The 21,505-nt window shown below is 47.7% G+C and overlaps 1 protein-coding gene across 1 annotated transcript in view; it reads left to right on the top strand.

Moving 5' to 3' along the window:
• Positions 1 to 1,871: 1,871 nt before the first annotated feature.
• Positions 1,872 to 21,505, top strand: part of LOC133110064 (protein bassoon-like) — a 74,033-nt gene continuing 54,399 nt past the window's right edge. The window contains exons 1-3 of the mRNA XM_061219932.1: positions 1,872 to 2,053; positions 6,302 to 6,311; positions 13,119 to 13,505. Of these exons, the coding sequence (XP_061075916.1) occupies positions 1,872 to 2,053; positions 6,302 to 6,311; positions 13,119 to 13,505 (579 nt within the window). The remainder of the gene's footprint in view (positions 2,054 to 6,301; positions 6,312 to 13,118; positions 13,506 to 21,505) is intronic.

Here is a 21,505-nt window from a genome sequence, read left to right as displayed (position 1 = left end):
AGCTTCCATATTCCTGGTTTGATTCTGAATTGTTTTCCCCTTGGTCTTGCCCAGGTAGGCCTTGAATAGAATCAAATATTGTTTTACACAGAAGTGGTTTGTGTCGTTCTGGGTCAGCGGTGGGGACTCTGTCTGTGTTCCATTCCAGATGATGCCACAAGGCTGGATAATGAAAGAGGGAGGAAAAGGAAAAATCTGTTCTGTACCGCTTCCAACAGACAAAGAACATCAGAATAACAGAAATAGATGTGGGCATGTGCCAAGTAACAACAGAGGAGCTCAACACAGTTAGAACCCTGAGATTAGATGTGAGGTAAATATATGACAGAAAACGTCATGACGAATGATATGGCATGGTTTTATTCCATTCCATTCCATTACATTCGTGGCATTTGGCACACGCTCTTATCCAGAGCGATATACAGTTGATTAGACTAAGGAGGAGACAATCCTCCCCTGGAGCAATGCAGGGGAGGTTTTTTTGTGGAAGCGCCATTGGCTGTTGCAATTAGGACCAGTTTTCAACCAATAAGCTTTAATTATTGTACAGTTATACAATGTTTTGATACAGTGTCGAGCCATCAACTGTATGTTTGAAACACGAATTTAAGGACTATAAACACAGGCAGATGGTGAGTCAGTGAGCCTTTTTCAATGATAAGAAGGGATTTACAATGGTCCTGTAACAATGTTTTAACACACAAATCTTACCTATTGTACTTACAAACAGAATTGTAATATCTCACCTATATCTTTACGGAATTATAATGCTCCTGCACACATGATATTTCACATATTCCTAGAGCATTATATGAATTATAATTATATCTTACATATACCAACCGCATTAAAAATGTTATATACACATCAGAATCACAATGATATCTCATATACATATGCCTACATAATTACAATGCTAATTTAACGCAAGATTACAATCATCTCGCATCTCGCATATATTTACAGCATTGTAACTTTTATATGCCCGGAGAATTACAATGCGTATCCGTTTGTATTTAGAATTCTGGGGCTGTGTGTGTGCTGAGGGTATTTGCCCTCTATTTCACGCTCCTTGTGGTAGCTGATGAGCTACTTCAATCTTCCACTATGTGCACAAAACAACAAAACCACAGATGCTTTCGGATCACGCTCCTGTGGTTCCACATTCACAATCCCCATGGTATGTAAACATATAAACCTTTTTCACATCAGGAACAATATGATTCAATACCTTTTACTTTTTTTGTCGATAATATAATACTGACGACTGTTGTTTGACGATAAATATTGTGTTTTCTGTTTTAATTTCCTTCTGTCAATCTCATCAGATTTTACTATCGCTGATTTTAAGTCTTTTAAGTCTTGCTGCTCCTTCGCCCTGTCCAACTATAGTGTGAAAGTTAAATCCAAGATTATGAATAAGAAATGGGTTCTTTACAACAGGGAGGCTTATCCCCAAATTAAATTATTGCCTTTTTAATCGGCAAACCACCTTTTCTGAAGTCAGTCATTATCACCGAATGACATTATTTGGTACGAATATCGTTTGGCAAATTTTTGTAAAATGTGTTTCGCAGATAATTAAGGTGCCTACGATCTTCTTCGCGTTTTGGCCGCCTGGACCTTCGGGCGACAAGACGGCCTTGAGATCCCGGGGCACGGGCGCGCACTCGACACCCCTGCGTCAGAGCGCGCGCGCGCTCCGAACGGCTCCCCCCCCCCCGTCTGTGCGCGTGCTCCGTGCGAGCTGGTGGATTGTCGGTGATGATGGCGGAAGAGGAGCAGCGTTGAGCTAGCCCTCAGCTTTTATTTTAATATAATACACTTGTTAATAAACACAATTTCTCGGCACCGTCTCATTTCCCGAGACCATGGGGAACGAAGCCAGCCTGGAGGGAGGCGGACAGCCGGGGGAGCCGGGCTCCGCTGTACCGATGGCGGCAGCTCCCGGTTCCGTTTCAGCACCAGCGGGATCTGGACAGCTCATCAAGCCCAGTAATGGTGCGCCAGCCGGGAGCGGACCAGCGGCTGGGCCGGGCCCGGGGATTAACAGGTAGAAAATAGGGCATTTATCTACAGTGCCGTTCCTATAAAAGTACTTGATGTTTTCAAATGAAACCGCGTTTTATCGTCAATTTCGGTCGTGGCACACAATCGTTCTAGCTTGAATGTTGCATTTGTGTGTGAAAAAATGATGCTCTTATTTTATTTATTTCTTTATTTATTACTTTATTTATTTATTATATGGCCACTATCCCTCTACAGTTTAAAGCTGGATTGAATATGCAATGTCACTGTAATGTATATTCCAGGTGGTGTATCGCTTGCTTGTGACATGATTAAATCATCAATTGCATCAGAAATGAAAGCTTTGGGGACCACATATGTGATATGCACAATTAGGCTGCGTATTTTATGTTGTAAAAATATGTCAGGTTTCGCATGTGCATACATAGATAACGGAAGGTGTAAAATGATATTTTAGTGGTCAAATTGCACGCATTGAATGCATAAAAATACAAACACAATTCAGTCGGTATATTTTATGTACCGAATGGATGAAAACATCCAGTCGGCGAATTTTATGGACAGAATGCGAAAAGATGCACATTCTGTCGGGTAGTTCAGTGCATTAAATGGGTAAAAAATAAGTCAACTGCCCAATTCCATGCGTTGGATTGGTAAAAATATAAATTTAATCGGCAAATTCCGCGCGAGCTCTGTGCTGGATGTCGTTTTCGCGCGAATGTGAAAGATCTGATTTATGATGGGGAGGCAACCTTTGATTGTGGCATTGAAAACCACGTCGCTTCCGCGCTTCCCTCGTCTTAATCTATTAGGGAGAGTTTGTAGACTCCCCTGACCAGCAGTGCTGTGTAGTGGATGTGTGTGTGTGTGTGTGTGTGTGTTGTGTGCAAACGTTACCGCTTATGTGGCCCTCCTCCCGCGTGAGCTACTGAAGTGATGACACATCACACAGCGCGCTCAGAAGCAGAGAAGACAGTAAGGTGTTGTTTTGTCGAGCAGAGGGCGTGTGAGAAGCCTGTTTTTCGGTTTTCGCACGTTTGAGAAAATCTTAACTTTTTATTCTGCGCCGTTAATCTCAGTAAGTCTCAAAACATTTCCCAGAACGGAATTATTGCAACGCAGGATACGCGACATTTTCGTCTATACGTGTGTTTGTGTTGCGTGCGTGTGAGTACAGCCTATACAAACGTCCGATTGTACTTACATCATTGGAGTTGACCGTTTCTGGTAGCCTAAACTCAGCTTGTGGTGAGAGTGATATAAATGATTTGGATTTTCGCACTTATTTCAATGCTGCATTTTACTGCGAATTTATATTAATGAGGAAATCTGTCATTCCTTACATAGTCAATATTCACCCAGCAGGACAGTATAATGAGCTTGTTTTGGATTAATAATTAATTACAGTGTAATAAAAACTCAAAATATCTTCAAAAGACTCAAGAAAATGTCTCGCATGCAGTAAGTAAAGCTTATCTTTCTTGCTCTCCCTCCCTCCTTCCCTCTTTCTCTCTTAAACGTCGTGAGGGAATGCTCACAAAATCTTTCTGGATTTTAATATTCACATTTTAATACCCTCTTTACGTTTATTAAGACAATATTATTGTGAAACCCTGGCAACATTGCTCGAGCAGAGATTGCGATCTGAGTGGTTGCCATCACCATCACCATCACCACCATCACAACACGAGGAGCCATTACTGAATCACACAGGAGTGCAGAATGGCCCCGATCACGCTTCCCTGTCCACATGTATGACACACGTAAACACACCCTGTTCACATACACATACATGCACAGGCACATGTACACGTGCACGCACCCCCCCCCCCCCCCACAACACACACCGCAAACAGTACACACATACGCACACACACTGCAATCAGACCTTCAGTGTGGGGGATGAGAATATGTTGTACATAATGAATATACTGTGGAGAATGTGATGTATGTTGTGCTGGTGGTGGTTGGTCAGGATAGACTGTGGAGCCTGCCTGAGCTAGCTCCTGTCTGTCTGTGTGGTTAATGCCAGCCAGAGAGAGGCTGCAGCCAGGCAGCTCATAACCAGGCCTGTGGGCGAGAGTCTGGCATTCATTCATCTATTCATCCAGCACACCTTTATCGACATCGCTTTCACTGCCTGTGTCCGACACCGGCTGCATCTGTGCGGCGCTATCAAAGGCAACATAGACATAGTAGGTCATATGATTGTATTGATATCTTCACGATGGAAGAGAGCTGAGACTCTGCTGTCTTTACGTTCATGGACTACGGGCTATCACTGCCAATGGCGTATGGTCGGTCAGACCAGATACGACTGACTACACTGCTACCACCCGTCAGAAACAACTGGCTGGCTTGCTGCTTTCAGTCAGACCAGACACCACTGGTCCTGCTATTGCAACCACTCCCTTCTCTTAGAACCGGCCTAGCTATTTCTGCAATAAGGAACTACTGCGTGGTGAGGATTAGGACCTATGTGTGTTTAAGGCTACACTTACACCACCTGGCTGACATGTGGCACAGCTCAGAGCACATGGAACCGCATATTTTCAGATCCGTCTCAGGCTACGTTCATATATGGAAGTAAATCGGAAAGGAATCCGATTTTTGCCGATGGCACTGTCATCTAACTGCGCAGATGGGAATTTTTCTCGTCTTGGTGATTCTCGCCATCACCATTTTTCGCGTTTTTCGCTCACCGCCAGTGTCGTTAAATGTTAGCAGTGAGATGGAGGATGGAGGCTCGGGCCAGTGGGTGAAAACCATGGTTACGTGCCTGTTAACCCTGTGGGCCGACATGCAGGGACTGCTGAAGAGGCTCCGGAAAGCAGCAACTCGAGTGATTATCACAGTCTCGGTCATGTGACTGTGTGCTTAACCAACCACACCCTTATCTAGGCTGCCTGTGGATTGTGTCAGATGTAAAAGTGTTAACACTGGTCTCAGACATGGGTAAAAAAAAAAAAAAGAATTCGGAGCTGGGCATCAAGACTTGCATTGAACATAGTAGCCTGAAGTGTGGTATAGTTTTATAGATCAGTGTGGGGATTATGTATGCTACAGTGGTGGAAATTACAGGTCCCGTGCATTAAATTATTATAGTATGTTTGGAAGTGTTGTTTTATGAGTTATTGTAAGTGGTTTGGCCATTACCTCCTGAAAGGGAACACGAGAATAAATAACTTATTTGCACATTAAACATGATTTATCGCTATAGATTATTGAGTCTGTGTAAAAACTAACCCTGGGGGAATGGTAACTGAGCAGACCCACACGCACGCGCACGCCCACACACACACACACACACACACACCCACACACGCACACACCATAGACAGTGGAAGAAAATATGGGACAAGTGCCTGTTACATCACCCACTGACTATCCATGGGCTTGTGAAAAGCATTTCGCCACAGCGGAAGTGAAGTTTTCGGGCGCTACCGTGTTGCATCATTTGGAGCCAGCGTCCGCACGCCGTAGGGAAACAGGAAGCTCTAATATGGGCATGAAGTCCACTGGGGTGTGGCCTGTCCTTTAAGCATGTGGGAGTGACTCAGCAGTGACTCAAGCCGCTCCTGACTTTTCCGCAAAATGTTCCTGTACAATAACAAATTAGCGCATTGGGTAAACGCCTGCATTTATGTAGGGCCTTTATCCCAAGCGCTGTACAATTGATGCTTCTCATTCACCCATTCATACACGGACACCAACGGCGATTGGCTGCCATGCAAGGTACCAACCAGCTCGTCAGGAGCGTTTGGGGGTTAGGTGCCTTGCTCAGGGACACTTCGACACACCCAGGGCGGGATCGAACCGGCAACCCTCCGACTGCCAGACGACTGCTCTTACCACCTGAGTCAATGTCGCCACCAGGGTAGAAAGTGGAAAGTAGATGATGGAAAAAAATTGATTGCTACATTTTCTTGTGGGGAAAAAATGATTGACTTTGATTGCCAATTGCACTGGTGTTAGTGAGCAACATCTCTCTACAGGAAATGTGTTTAAAAATGAAGCCTGGTTTTGCCTGCTTGACCGACCGACAAACACACACACTCACACACTCACACAGACCTCTGTCTATTAAGCAGTACGACATCTGCATCAGTTGAAACAACCTCCGTGTGAACGTTTGCGTGGCATTTTTTGGTTCTCCCCAGGTGTTATATAGCGTGAGCCCTCTTTCAGGGCTGCGATGAGTTATGTTGGGCGTGTTAATGACTACCCAATGTGTGAATGGTAGCTGTGCGTGAATCTGAGTCTCTCTCCGTAGCCCCCCTGCAGTCTGCCCCTCCTGCGGCTGTGTGCTAGGAGAGCTTGTGTCCCTCTATGCCACTCCCAGAGCTTCAGCTGTTGCCCCGGCAATGCCCTGAGGAGGTCTTTTTACATTACATTATTGGCATTGTTGGCAGACGCTCTTATCCAGAGCGACGTACAGTTGATTAGACTAAGCAGGAGATAATCCTCCCCTGGAGCAATGCAGGGTTAAGGGCCTTGCTCAAGGGCCCACCGGCTGTGCGGATCGAACCACCTGACCCAGTCATGTACCTTAACCACTACGCGACAGGCCGCCCTGTTTCTTTTTTTTTTTTAACCAACTGAGAGTGATAGTGTGTGTTATTGGCCTTTGGGTGTTATTTGTGCTATTGGGTGATGTTCACTGTACAAAGCAAAATTGGTACATCAAGTCTAACAGAGTTACTGTGAGCTTAATAAGGCTGTAGGAACTACATGTGTAGTGTTAAATGTAAGTAGATTTTTGCCTAAAAATGTTGTTGTCTAGAATAATGTGGTAATGAGGCCACATCAGAATGAGAAAGTAAATGGTTGACATTTATACAGCACTGTGCAATTGATGCTTCTCATTAACCCATACATCCATACACCCATATGGCGTTTGGCTGCCATGCAAGGCACCAACCGGTTAATCAGGAGCATTTGGGGGTTAGGCATCTTGCTCAGGGACACTTTGACACACCCAGGGCGGGATCGAACCGGCAACCCTCTGACTGCCAGACGACCGCTCTTACCTCCTGAGCCAGTGTTGCCCCAAAGTAGCTGTAAAAGTTCAGGGGTTTGATGAACACAGAATGAGCGTCAGCGTCTGAGGTTTCAGGCGGTTTTCGAGCACTGTGCACAGAGTACCACTGTGTAGTCGTGCCCTGAGCCCAGGACTTTAGACCAGTGATCTATTAGTTAAACTAACATTTGCTATCTACCCGGCTATTTTAAGATTGGCAGCTACTTTTACCATGCTAAAGCACATACAGATTTGAGTATATTTACTTAATACCCCGGAGGCCTTCAGAAACTTCAGACAGCATTTTTCATGCATGAAGAAGGCAGCTGTATTGACCACTGATTAGTGCTCTGGATTCTGCACTCACTGGATTCAATACTGTATGGTGGGATGTATAATCTCTCTAGAGATTTAAATTAGTCCTTGGTAAGAGTCTGCAGGCTGTCTCTGTTTTTCATCAAGTAGATGTTATGTGTTCCTCAATAGCCCATCAAAAGCACAACTTTTTAACACCTGATATACTGATATACTGATATGTAATATACAAAAAGCTGCTAATGAAATATTGGAGGAGATTTAGTCTTATGAGAAATCAGTTTTGCTAGGCTTCATGCTTGTAATTCATATCCAATATTTGTTCTCTGAGCACATAATGAAAGGTCAATAAAAAGGATGTGTAGACGATTGCCGTGCCGAGGAAACGGGCTCGTTTCAGACAGCGGGGATGTGTGCGGGGCAGGTGTGTGTGTGAGAGGTGGGCTGTGAACACAGACCTTCAGGAAGCCCCTGTGTGGCTCATTGTGAGACGTCGCCTCCCGTCCGCAGGGAGGAGCCGGTGGAGTTGGCTGAAGATAAAAAAGCAGGGGACACAAGGTGGCCTACACCGGACGAGAATAGCTCTACTCCAGATATAGAATCCTGTACGCTGTGCAGTAAATCCACATACAGTAGACGCACTTGATTGTTTCAACTTTCTTCTGGGATTTTGGTACACAAGCACATCACACCACTTACTGCCATGGATGTAGTGTTGTAGGTCACGGCTTTCGGACTGCGTGTATGTTTGCGTGATGTAGTTTCACAGATATGTTATTATACACTCAGTGAGCACTTTGTTAGGTAGACCTGTACACCAGCTTGGTAATGCAAATAAGTGACTTTGACCGTGGAATGATTGTTGGTTCCCTCAACATGCTCTCAAGCTGGCATGGACTGCCTGATGATTCATGTTATCACAGCTTTATTTGACAATGTTCCAAAGAGCTTCTCGTGATGCTACTGAATGCTTGGCTTTTATCAGTCTTCAAGTGACTCCATAAATGTCCAATGGGGTTGAGGTCAGGTGGTTGTGAATTGTGTAGTGCTCCTTGCTCTTCTTTGGTCTTCGAGTAGTTCTTGCAAAGCTTTGAAATGACTTTAATTTGTTTTCATTTTTTCAAAAATCCTAAAGCATTATGTTTATTTCTCGGATTACATGAAAAAAACATCCCAGATTTTCTATGTGGTCACAGACTTTTGGACCCCACTGTATGTTCAAGTTGTAGGTTCTGTGTTAGGTACTGTGTATATTAGTATGTGCTTAGAAATAGTGTTAAGCAATATGTGTATACTGTTGTGTCAACTAAGGGTGCTGTGCTCTGTTTAAGAGGGTGTTGTTTCGTGAGCTATTATAAATGGTTTGGTTATTGGTCCTGACAGGGAACACCTGCGGAATACCTCACATTAAACATGGTTTACGAACAGAGATGTGATGCCTTTTAGCACTCAGGCAAGAGACACTGAGTTGTTTCTTTAAGATGGCAGATGCAGCGCACACTTATAGAGTCAGTGTGTTACAGCCATCCCTACCTGTGGAACTACAGCCTAACGGTAAGCCCCAGCAAACAGTGGACCCTCATTAATGCGCAGCCTTTTTCTTGACCAATGAGAACACCCCTTATTAAGAGGCGGATTTCACCAATGTGCACAGCCCCTTATTAAAGGGCAGGTCTCACCAAAACGAATTGCCTCCCATTAAGGAGCAGGTTTGGCCAATCTGGATTAAGGATATCCCTTAATCCGCCCTGTCTTCACTAACTGCATCATGTGTGATGTGCCGATCAAAATGTCTATACTGTGCTGTGTATGTTAGAATACATGGGATCTTTCACAAAGATATAGGAATATCTTGCCAAATGCAGAAACCTTTCAGACGATCCGTTAACATGGAAAACTCCCTGCGCAGCTGGAGCCAGTGCTTCTTGTGAAATATGCTCAAGTAATTCTGGGTTTGTCATATTCGTCATGTCTCTAACATGCCCCTTGGATACAGTTATGGTCTCTACTGTGTACTGTAATGATCAAAAAGTGCACTGAACCGACCACAGTCACAAAAAGCATGATGATAATTACAGTATCTGTCAGGTTTCGTAAGAGGCCTTTTTACCTTTTCACAAGGCTGCTACGATCCCACATGTGCCTGTAGCGTAGTGGTTAAACTTACACATGGGTGGCCGGTAGCGTAGTGGTTAAGGTAAATGACTGGGACACACAAGGTCGGTGGTTCTAGCCACAATAAAATCCGCACAGCCATTGGGCCCTTGAGCTAGGCCCTTAACCTTGCATTGCTCCAGGGGAGGATTGTCTCCTGCTTAGTCTAATCAACTGTATGTCACTCTGGATAAGAGTCTGCCAAAATGCCTATAATGAAATGTAATGTAATGTGCCAGTTTGTTTGATTTAAGAGGTTTCAATCATCACTTCCCTCCTGTGCAAGATTGACAGCTCCTCGAAGGCAGTAGCTTAGTGGAAACACCAGAAATGAAAATGCGTATATTCAAGTTTCGATCTTCACAGTAACCGTGTAATGGAGTAAATATTTCACACATGTATCACAAACAGAGGAAATATGAAAGGGGATGGAACAGTATTTGCATAAAACCCTCTGCTGTCAGAACTGTGTCGGAAACACTGAACGTCTTCAGTATCGGATTCAGGTCGGAATTTCACCGGAGAGTTTAGCAAATATAGCACGCGCCGTGCGTTACATAACGCGCGTGTGCGTTATATATGTACGTTGACTCTGCACTCTACTCTCCGATCCCATCTCTGGCGCGCAGACGGGGGGAGAGGAGAGCTTGCCTTCACAGGAACTCCGCTTCCAGCCGTACCTGCAAACACCTTCCTCGCGCGTTTTCGATCGCAGTCTTCCTCCGAAGCGCCTCCCCGCTCACACAGCCTCTTGTGTTTCTCCTCCTGAAAGGCCGTTCCCGCGCACGCCCGGCGGAGGAGGAGGCGCGCGTTCATCCCGGGAGCGCTGGACGCAGGGAGGGACCCAGATGCGGTGTCGTCACTCTTGTTGTGACAGCGGAAAGTGCAGATTTGTTTTAATTGCGTCGGTTAATCCCCCCGGGGCGCTGCTGAGCGCCGGGACGAGGGGGATAGGAGACGTTATTAACGCCGGGCTCCAGCTGATACATGCCCCTGTCGGTAAACACAGACTGCCACGGAAGAGCCCACACAAACCCAACTTTCTCTGGAAAATAGATCTTTCTCTCTTCCTCCGCGCTAATTACGAGGGGGTGCTTTGATATGGGCGCGATGGAGAGAGCAAACAGAGCCGACGGATGGGTGGGCAGACAGGAAGGGGGGGGGGGGAGAGTCGCTGTGGACGGCGCTGCCTTTTTAATCAGCTCTGCGGACCGCTTCCTGTTTGTCACAGTCCACAGCGACAGCACTTCCTGTGGCTGATAGCGGGGGAGCGTGCGCCGGGGGGGGGGCGAGGGGCTGATGCACCGAGCGTTTCCGAGACGCGGGATAAATCCGCGCACAGATGGCAGCGCGAAGCGCGGGGAAGAGAGGCCTGCAGGGACCCCTCCCTCCGCCTCTCCCTGCCTCTCCCCGCCTCTCTCCCTCTCTCCCCCTCCACGCAGAGAGTCCCACTGCTCGTCAGCGTGGGGAGCGCCGCTCTCCCACCAGCGTTATTAAAAAAGAAGAAGAAGAAAAGCCGGGGTGCGACCTTTAACCCCCCGCGCTCGAAATGAGCGCGCGTCGGGAACTGAGCTGTGCTGTCCTCAGAGAAAGGAGTGTGTGTACTCTCTTACTGAGCTGTGCTGTCTTCAGAGAAAGGAGTGTGTGTACTCTCTTACTGAGCTGTGCTGTCTTCAGAGAAAGGAGTGTGTGTACTCTCTTACTGAGCTGTGCTGTCTTCAGAGAAAGGAGTGTGTGTACTCTGTTACTGAGCTGTGCTGTCCTCAGAGAAAGGAGTGTGTGTACTCTTACTGAGCTGTGCTGTCTTCAGAGAAAGGAGTGTGTGTACTCTCTTACTGAGCTGTGCTGTCTCCAGAGAAAGGAGTGTGTGTACTCTGTTACTGAGCTGTGCTGTCTTCAGAGAAAGGAGTGTGGAATCTGTTACTGAGCTGTGCTGTCTTCAGAGAAAGGAGTGTGTGTACTCTCTTACTGAGTTGATACAGGGTTATTGCGGTGTTGCCTGATGTGATATTTCTGTGTTATTTTAGAGTTATTTGATTTACTGGTTGATAAAATTGAAGATTGATAAACAAGAAAAAAATACATGGTTGGGGGACCGATATTTCAGCGCGTAATTTTGAATTCTTTTTTTTTACAAATATGTAAGGTTCACAGAACGTTCATATCATATTGCAGTGATTTTGTGCTGATGACAGATGAATGCATTGAATTGTGAGGCAAGGTAAATCAAATATAGATCAGCAGAGGGCTGTATCTATAGATTGGTATCGTCTTCAGGAGGGTTGCATCGATGTGGTTCTAAGGCCGATATTAATCTCTGATTTTTCCCTATCCATATCTGCCGATGGTGATTGTTTAAAGATTTTTTACTGCAAATTCTGACAGAAGAGCTTAAGCTTTTCAGAGCTGCACAAAAGCAAATAATCAAGCGATATCATGAATGTGAGAGGTTATGTAATTACAACTCACTCCCAGTAATAAATGAGGAAATTAAAGGATTTTGTTTGTTGTTCTTGCCATGTAGTATCCCCTTAACCGAACTTTTATTAAGAAGTGAACAGCAACTGCTCCAGAACTTTCTTTCTGGCAGATGACAGAAGGAGGGCCCCCTCTTGGGAATGAAACAGTGGATTTAAAGGTACAATAGGTAATTTCGGACTTCAAATGGTCAAGAGAGGAATAGCAGCAACAAACACGCTCAAACCGCAACACTGTTTATCCCGCCCCCTTCTCTGTGAACGTGCCGCTGTTGAAACGCCATTGGCTGTGGCAGTTGGAACTCATTTTCAACCATTGAGCTTGAATTGTACAGCTAGACGATGTTTTCGTACAGAGTGCCGGCCCATTAACTGCAAATTTCAAACCCGAATTTAAGGACTATAAACACAGGCAGAGCGTGAGTTAACATGTCAATGATAGGAAGGGATTTACAATGGTCTTGTAACAATGTTTTAACACAAAAATCTTACCTATTGTACCTTTAAGCACTTGGCTCAGATTGTTTGTAGTCCATTACACAATGGAAATCCGCAGTTTCAAGATTTTGGGTTAGAATTATGGTTAGATTTCAAGTCCCATAGCATTTTCATTGCATCTCTGTTAACTTTTATATAAAAAAAATACACTCAGTGAGCACTTTATTAGGTATTAGACTTATTCTTTAGACTGCTGTAGCCTATCCACTTAGAGTTATGATGTGGTGAGATGTTCTTCTGCATACCACTGTTGTAATGTGAGGTTATGTGCCTTACTGTCACCTTCCTGTGAGCTTCATCTGACCCTTCTCCTCTGACCTGTTTCATTAACAACACGTTTCTGCCGAGCAGAACTGCCGGTCACAAGATGTTTTTTTGTTTTCTGAGATTCATTTTTGACAAAAAGAATGTCAGTGGAGAGCTGTAATTCCAAGCTATCTAAAAAAACGATTTAATCTAACTCAAAGTGGTATACTCACTGTGACTGTTGCTGTGTGACATCATCACCGCGTGACCGTCTCGCAGTGTGACGTCGTCGTTGTGTGACCTCATCACTGTGCGACCTCGGTGCTGACCCCCGTGTTCTCGCCCCCCGCAGCCCTGCCGGGAAGCCGGGCCAGACGGAGCACGCGCCGGGGCCCAAGCCGCCGGCGTCCCCCGACGAGAGCAGGACGGGAGCGCCCTACCGCCTGGCCACGCACGAGAGCCCCGCCCCGCAGCCCGGAGCCGGGCGGGGCCAGCACGCCGCCCGCCTGTCGCTCCAGGTGGACGTGGGCGGGGCCGGCAGGGCGGGGTCGGGCCGGTCCCCCGCGCCGTCCCCGGACCGGGGCAGCGCCCCCACCTCCCCGTACTCCGTCCCGCAGATCGCCCCCCTGCCCCGCAGCAAGCTGTGCCCCGTGTGCAACACCACGGAGCTGACCGCCCAGGACCCGCCAAACTCCAACACCTGCACGCAGTGCCACAACACCGTGTGCAACCAGTGCGGCTTCAACCCCAACCCTCACCTCACACAGGTACTCACCCCACACTCTGACCCCAACCCTCACCTCACACAGGTACTCACCCCACACTCTGACCCCAACCCTCACCTCACACAGGTACTCACCCCACACTCTAACCGTGAGACTTACCTCACACAGGTACTCACCCCACACTCTGACCCCAACCCTCACCTCACACAGGTACTCACCCCACCCCACACTCTGACCCCAACCCTCACCTCACACAGGTACTCACCCCACATTCTAACCCTGAGACTTACCTCACACAGGTACTCACCCCACACTCTGACCCCAACCCTCACCTCACACAGGTACTCACCCCACACTCTAACCCTGAGACTTACCTCACACAGGTACTCACCCCACACTCTAACCCCAACCCTCACCTCACACAGGTACTCACCCCACACTCTGACCCCAACCCTCACCTCTCACAGGTACTCACCCCACACTCTAACCCCAACCCTCACCTCACACAGGTACTCACCCCACACTCTAACCCCAACCCTCACCTCACACAGGTACTCACCCCACACTCTGACCCCAACCCTCACCTCACACAGGTACTCACCCCACACTCTAACCCCAACCCTCACCTCTCACAGGTACTCACCCCACACTCTAACCCCAACCCTCACCTCTCACAGGTACTCACCCCACACTCTAACCCCAACCCTCACCTCACACAGGTACTCACCCCACACTCTGACCCCAACCCTCACCTCACACAGGTACTCACCCCACACTCTGACCCCAACCCTCACCTCACACAGGTACTCACCCCACACTCTAACCCCAACCCTCACCTCTCACAGGTACTCACCCCACACTCTAACCCCAACCCTCACCTCACACAGGTACTCACCCCACACTCTAACCCCAACCCTCACCTCACACAGGTACTCACCCCACCCCACACTCTAACCCCAACCCTCACCTCACACAGGTACTCACCCCACACTCTAACCCCAACCCTCACCTCACACAGGTACTCACCCCACACTCTAACCCCAACCCTCACCTCACACAGGTACTCACCCCACACTCTAACCCCAACCCTCACCTCTCACAGGTACTGTACTCTAACCCTGAGACTTACCTCACACAGGTACTCACCTCACCCCACACTCTAACCCTAAGACTTACCTAACACAGGCACTCTAACCCCAAACCCAATTCAATTCAATTGTATTTGTACAGCTCTTTTCACAGAAGACTGTCCCAAAGGCACTTTACAGGGAAACAGGGAAAGTGAAGAAATGTCCCAAGTGGGCAACCCTCAAACAGTGTGAGAAAAAACTCCCGCTGGCCGGTAGTTTGAGATGGTAACAGTCGAGGCATTGCACTAGCAGGTGAAGCAGAAGGTCCACATGGAGAGTATGCAGTTCAGAGGGGAGGGGGTGAGTCTGTAGCTCCAGGATGTAGAGTGTGCAGTTCAGAGGGGAGGGGGTGAGTCTGTGTTGGATGTAGAGTGTGCAGTTCAGAGGGGAGGGGGTGAGTCTGTAGCTCCAGGATGTAGAGTGTGCAGTTCAGAGGGGAGGGGGTGAGTCTGTGTTGGGTGTAGAGTGTGCAGTTCAGAGGGGAGGGGGTGAGTCTGTGTTGGATGTAGAGTGTGCAGTTCAGAGGGGAGGGGGTGAGTGTGTTGGATGTAGAGTGTGCAGTTCAAAGGGGAGGGGGTGAGTGTGTTGGATGTAGAGTGTGCAGTTCAGAGGGGAGGGGGTGAGTGTGTTGGATGTAGAGTGTGCAGTTCAAAGGGGAGGGGGTGAGTGTGTTGGATGTAGAGTGTGCAATTCAGAGGGGAGGGGGTGAGTCTGTGTTGGATGTAGAGTGTGCAGTTCAGAGGGGGTGAGTCTGTGTTGGATGTAGAGTGTGCAGTTCAGAGGGGAGGGGGTGAGTCTGTGTTGGATGTAGAGTGTGCAGTTCAGAGGGGAGGGGGTGAGTCTGTAGCTCCAGGATGTAGAGTGTGCAGTTCAGAGGGGAGGTGGTGAGTCTGTGTTGGATGTAGAGTGTGCAGTTCAGAGGGGAGGGGGTGAGTCTGTGTTGGATGTAGAGTGTGCAGTTCAGAGGGGAGGGGGTGAGTCTGTGTTGGGTGTAGAGTGTGCAGTTCAGAGGGGAGGGGGTGAGTCTGTGTTGGATGTAGAGTGTGCCGTTTAGAGGGCTGGGGGGTGAGTCTGTAGCTCCAGGATGTTCTGAAGCACTGGCACACGCAGGGCTGCAGTGGTCCAGGACCTCAGAGAGGGGGAGAGGTAGAGCACTTCTTCCGGGTGCCCCAGGAAACAGAAACAGAGAAGGATGTCAGGCACTGTGGAGTTCATCAGTGCAAAGAATAGGATGTTGTTTCTGTGCCAACGCTCCAACCCGATTTCAATCGGTGTTCTAATTAATGTGCCGCACTCACAGAACACCTCGAGCGCAGAACGCCTGCACCAAATGCATCTCCCCGATGACTAAGACCGTGACTAACTCCACTGGCGCTCTGTGCTACCAGTCACATATGGGTTTCTAGAACCATACGGCCTGCCAACCATGCCAAAATGTCAGTACCCAAATGCTTTTTCCCCAAACCCACCTCATATTGGTATGTTCTTGAACCCCAAACCCACCTAATTTTATGAGGTTATAGTTTATATGCTGGGGTTTTGTGATTGTGATTTACGTGATGTGTGTTTGAGGTTGTGGTTTATGTGATGTGTGTGGTTTTGAGGTTGTGGTTTATGTGATGTGCGTGGTTTTGAGGCTGTGGTTTATATGATGTGTGTTTGAGGTTGTGGTTTATGTGATGTGTGTGGTTTTGAGGCTGTGGTTTATATGATGTGTGTTTGAGGTTGTGGTTTATGTGATGTGTGTGGTTTTTAGGTTGTGGTTTATGTGATGTGCGTGGTTTTGAGGTTGTGGTTTATGTGATGTGTGTGGTTTTGAGGCTGTGGTTTATATGATGTGTGTTTGAGGTTGTGGTTTATGTGATGTGTGTGGTTTTTAGGTTGTGGTTTATGTGATGTGCGTGGTTTTGAGGCTGTGGTTTATATGATGTGTGTTTGAGGTTGTGGTTTATGTGATGTGTGTGGTTTTGAGGCTGTGGTTTATATGATGTGTGTTTGAGGTTGTGGTTTATATGATGTGTGTTTGAGGTTGTGGTTTATGTGATGTGTGTGGTTTTGAGGTTGTGGTTTATGTGATGTGTGTGGTTTTGAGGCTGTGGTTTATATGATGTGTGTTTGAGGTTGTGGTTTATGTGATGTGTGTGGTTTTTAGGTTGTGGTTTATGTGATGTGCGTGGTTTTGAGGCTGTGGTTTATATGATGTGTGTCTGAGGTTGTGGTTTATGTGATGTGTGTGGTTTTGAGGTTGTGGTTTATGTGATGTGTGTGGTTTTGAGGTTGTGGTTTATGTGATGTGCGTGGTTTTGAGGCTGTGGTTTATATGATGTGTGTCTGAGGTTGTGGTTTATGTGATGTGTGTGGTTTTGAGGTTGTGGTTTATGTGATGTGTGTGGTTTTGAGGCTGTGGTTTATATGATGTGTGTTTGAGGTTGTGGTTTATGTGATGTGCGTGGTTTTGAGGCTGGGGCTTTGAGACTGTAGCTCACATACTGCAGTTTGCAGTGTATGTCTCTGCTTCTGTGGCAATAATTTAGGTTTAACATTGTTTTTAATTATCCATATTAAAGTTAATGGCTGCACTTACATTTCATTAATCACAATTTTTTATGAGTCCTTTTTGATTTACATTCCATGTGCTGGTGGCTTGTGTAGGAAAGCTATGCTAATGTGTCTGCAGTTGAAGAAGGCATTTGCACGGTTTAATTGTTGCTGTTAGCTCTGATTTTAGCTTTGTTTATTCGCAGCGCTGTTCTCTGCAGCTCACTTAAGCAGAATCTGTGATGAGCTGGAGAAAAAGGTCACTGACGCAGGCTGATTGGGAGAAATCCCAGCGAACAATTTTGGTTCTCGACGCAAAGGATAAAGGAAAGCTGAAATACATGTTCCCAGAACATGCATGTTTTTAGATGTCTCTTATACGTCATGTTCTCAGACATTTACAGGACGGGCATTGGAACATTAAATGGTAAATGGTTGGCATTTATATAGCGCCTTTAGCCAAAGCGCTGTACAATTGATGCTTCTCATTCACCCATTCATACACACACTCACACACCGATGGCGATTGGCTGCCATGCAAGGCACCAACCAGCTCGTCAGGAGCATTAGGGGGTTAGGTATCTTGCTCAAGGACACTTCAACACAGCCCGGGCCGGGGATCAAACTGGCAACCCTCCGACTGCCAGACGACTGCTCTTACCGCCTGAGCCACGTCGCCCTACGTTTTTCATAGTCATGGCAAAGGTTGGACATAGCAGTTGTTTCTGGGCAAGGCCACTAACCAAATCTTCTATTTGGCAGGTATCTTCAATGATGGTGTTTCATGGATAAATTATAACCATTATAACCATCAGGGAATGCTGTCAGTACGTTTTTATGCAACGTGCCTGGAACATTTCTCTCTTATGTAATGTTTTGGATCCATGACATGTTCTACGACTGGCGAGCGTTTTCATCATCACATTGCATCACATCCGCACGATCAGTAAAACATTTTGGGAAACGCTATTGTGTTGTTCTGTATAGGGGACAGACTCAGAAGCTGATTTTGGAAGTTGTCCTGGGCGCGGGGCAATGTAAGAGTAATGATTCTTCTTCTGGTATTATGTTGCTGATTTCTTCAAGCTATTGGCTGCTTGTCTATTTAAAGAATTAGGTGTTCTCGCCTTCAAAGGCTGCAGCGCAGGAGAGAGAGAGATGGAGAGAGAGAGAGAGAGATGGAGAGAGAGAGAGAGAGAGAGAGATGGAGAGAGAGAGAGAGAGAGAGAGAGAGATGGAGTGAGAGTGAGTCCTCTCCTGGCAGGCACGGGCTGCTGTATGGTTTGATTAATTGCCAGAAGCTGGAGGGAGGTGTGTACGTGTGTGTGTGTCTGTGTGTGTGTCTGCGTGTGTGTGTGCTTGTGTGTTCCTGTTTTTATTTATTTAACCTTTACTTAACCAGGTGAGTCCCGTTGAGATTACCAGAGCGCTTTCTTTGAGGGAGCCCTGGCCAAGACAGCGGCAATACAGCGTCACAAACGAAATATGAAAAACATGCAGTGAAATATACAGTCGACTCTCACAATCGCGATTGTGATTGTGATCGTGATTGCCTGAACGGCGAACAGGGGGAAACAGAATGTCGGCCTGCGTGTGCTTGTGTGACCTCTCACCTTTATCCCAGGTGTTCAAGCGATGATGCCTGTTGTTCAGCAGAAGCTGCCGCACGCTCACGGAGGGGGTGATTAGTCCTCCGGGTGCCGCAGGTTAACGCTGCTGTAAGGACACACACTGTTACTGCCTATAGCGCCAGAGGATGTTGGGTTAAATAAAATCATTGTGAGGCTGTCAGTGTGAATGGGCCGGACAGGGAGGGTCCGTATGTGTGCTAGAGTGAGGATAGGAATATTCCTGGGTGTGTGTCTGCAGCAGAGCCGGTTCTGATATCTGGGCCGGAAACAGGACCGGGCTGTGGGTCTGAGCAGGACCGGTTCTGATATTCAGGCCGGAAACAGGACCGGGCTGTGGGTGTGTGGGTCTGCAGCAGGACAGGTTCTGATATCTGGGCCGGAAACAGGACCGGGCTGTGGGTGTGTGTGTCTGCAGCAGGACCGGTTCTGATATCTGGGCCGGAAACAGGACCGGGCTGTGGGTGTGTGGGTCTGCAGCAGGACCGCTTCTGATATCTGGGCCGGAAACAGGACCGGGCTGTGGGTGTGTGGGTCTGCAGCAGGACCGGTTCTGATATCTGGGCCGGAAACAGGACCGGGCTGTGGGTGTGTGGGTCTGCAGCAGGACTGGTTCTGATATCTGGGCCGGAAACAGGACCGGGCTGTGGGTCTGCAGCAGGACCGGTTCTGACAGATGGGTGGCACTGAGCCCCAGGCCCCCGTGGGGAGGGTTAGTGCAGCATGCCTGCGCTCAGAGCTGGCACAGACCCGGGCCCCTCTCCCTGGCGCCGGCCTCTGCCAGCTTACTCACCACGACCAGGAGGAAAACAGATCCGCCAGTCAGCACCTGCTGCTCTCCCCTCTCTCTGTGTGTGAGAGTGACATCCAGAGAGGGAGAGAGGGAGAGACGGGGACAGGGAGAGAGAGAGAGAGGGAGGGAGAGAGGGGGAGGGGGAGAGAGAGAGAGAGGGAGGGGGAGAGGGAGAGAGGGGGAGAGAGAGAGGGGGAGGGAGGGAGGGAGAGAGGGGGAGGGGGAGAGAGAGGGGGACAGGGAGAGAGAGAGAGAGGGGGAGAGAGGGAGAGAGAGAGGGAGGGGGAGAGAGGGAGAGAGAGAGAGAGGGGGAGAGAGGGAGAGAGAGGGGGAGGGAGAGAGGGGGGCAGGGACAGAGAGAGAGGGGGAGGGGGAGAGAGGGAGGGAGAGAGGGAGAAATAGGGAGAGAGAGGGAGAGAGAAAGAGAAAAGGGGAGGGAGAGAGGGGGACAGGGAGAGAGAGAGAGGGGGAGGGAGAGGGGGACAGGGAGAGAGAGAGGGAGAAATAGGGAGAGAGGGAGAGAGAGAGAGAGGAAGGGATGAGAGGGAGAGAGAAAGAGAGAGACAGAGAGAGGAAGTGAGAGAGAGAGGGGGGGAGAGAGAGAGGGAGAGTCAAAACAACACAAATTGAGCGTTCTTCCTGGACCCTGGCCGGTGGCATCCTCCACGACCTCTCATTTGGTCTGTAATAATGCACAAGTCACTGCTTTGGAAAATTGATTTCTGACATTAAAACACAGTTTAGTTTTGATGGTGTTAGCATTTAGTAGGTACTCAGCAGTACACAACAGATGTCTGAACCATCTGTGTCTGTGTTTGTGTGTGTGAGTGTGTGTGTGTGTGTGTGTACGTATATGTGTATGTGCACTCAGTGATCACTTTATTAGGTAGACCTGTACACCAGCTTGGTAATGCAAACCAGCCAATTTAACCTGCCAATCTTGTGGCAGCAACTAAATGCATAAAAGCATGCAGATATGGTCAAGACGTTCAGCTGTTTTTCAGACCAAATATAAGAATGGGGAAGAAGTGTGATCTAAGTGAGAGTAACTTTCTATATTTGTAGATTCAGACAACTTGGTTGACTTTGTGTGTTTGGCCGTATTTTGTTTGACTTGGGGGCGACATGGCTCAGGCAGTAAGAGCAGTCGTCTGGCAGTCGGAGGGTTGCCGGTTCGATCCCCTGCCCGGGCTGTGTCGAAGTGTCACTGAGCAAGACACCTAACCCCCAAATGGTCCTGACGAGCTGGTCGGGGCCTTGCATGGGAGCCAATTGCTGTGAGTGTGTGTATAAATGGGTGAATGGAGAAGCATCAATTGTACAGCGCTATACATTTACATTTTAGTCATTTGGCAGACGCTTTTAATCCAAAGCGATTTACAAGTGCATAGGTTCTACCATAAGTCAAAGCATCACATCCAGAAACTAGCAAAATACACATGAAATGCTGTTCTAAACATAGTTGTCATCATAAGTGCATTTTCCTTTTTTTTGGCGGGGGGGGGGTGGGGGGGGTGGGTTAGACAAGGATAGGGATATCAGAAAGGAGGGGCAGGGGAAATCAGGAGGGAGGACTAAGGTAGAGTTTGAAAAGGTGGGTTTTGAGTCTGCGTTGAAATAGGGGGAGGGATTCTGCTGTCCTGACAGTGGTAGGCAAGTCATATATAGCTATATATATAGCTATATAAATGCCTGCCATTTACCATTTACTTTAGATCTTCGTGTTTGCCCATTTCTCCATTCTATTTGACTGCGCTCTTCTTGCCTTGGCTCTTTGGTCTGGGGCGGAGTACTCCCGTGTTTGACCCTGGTTTGTTCATTCGTTGATTTCGCCCCTCTGCTTTGTGTGTTTCTGAGCGCTCCTAGGTGACTTACACAGCCTTCCACCAGGACAATATTGTGTTATTTTGCTTTGTAATATTTCCTTTATTGTTTCTGAAGGTGACTCTGGGT

Source organism: Conger conger, chromosome 14 (assembly GCF_963514075.1).
Source record: "Conger conger chromosome 14, fConCon1.1, whole genome shotgun sequence".
Lineage (NCBI taxonomy): Eukaryota > Metazoa > Chordata > Actinopteri > Anguilliformes > Congridae > Conger > Conger conger.
The sequence above is the reverse complement of the archived record's forward strand: the minus strand, read 5'-3'. Positions and strand labels throughout refer to the sequence as shown.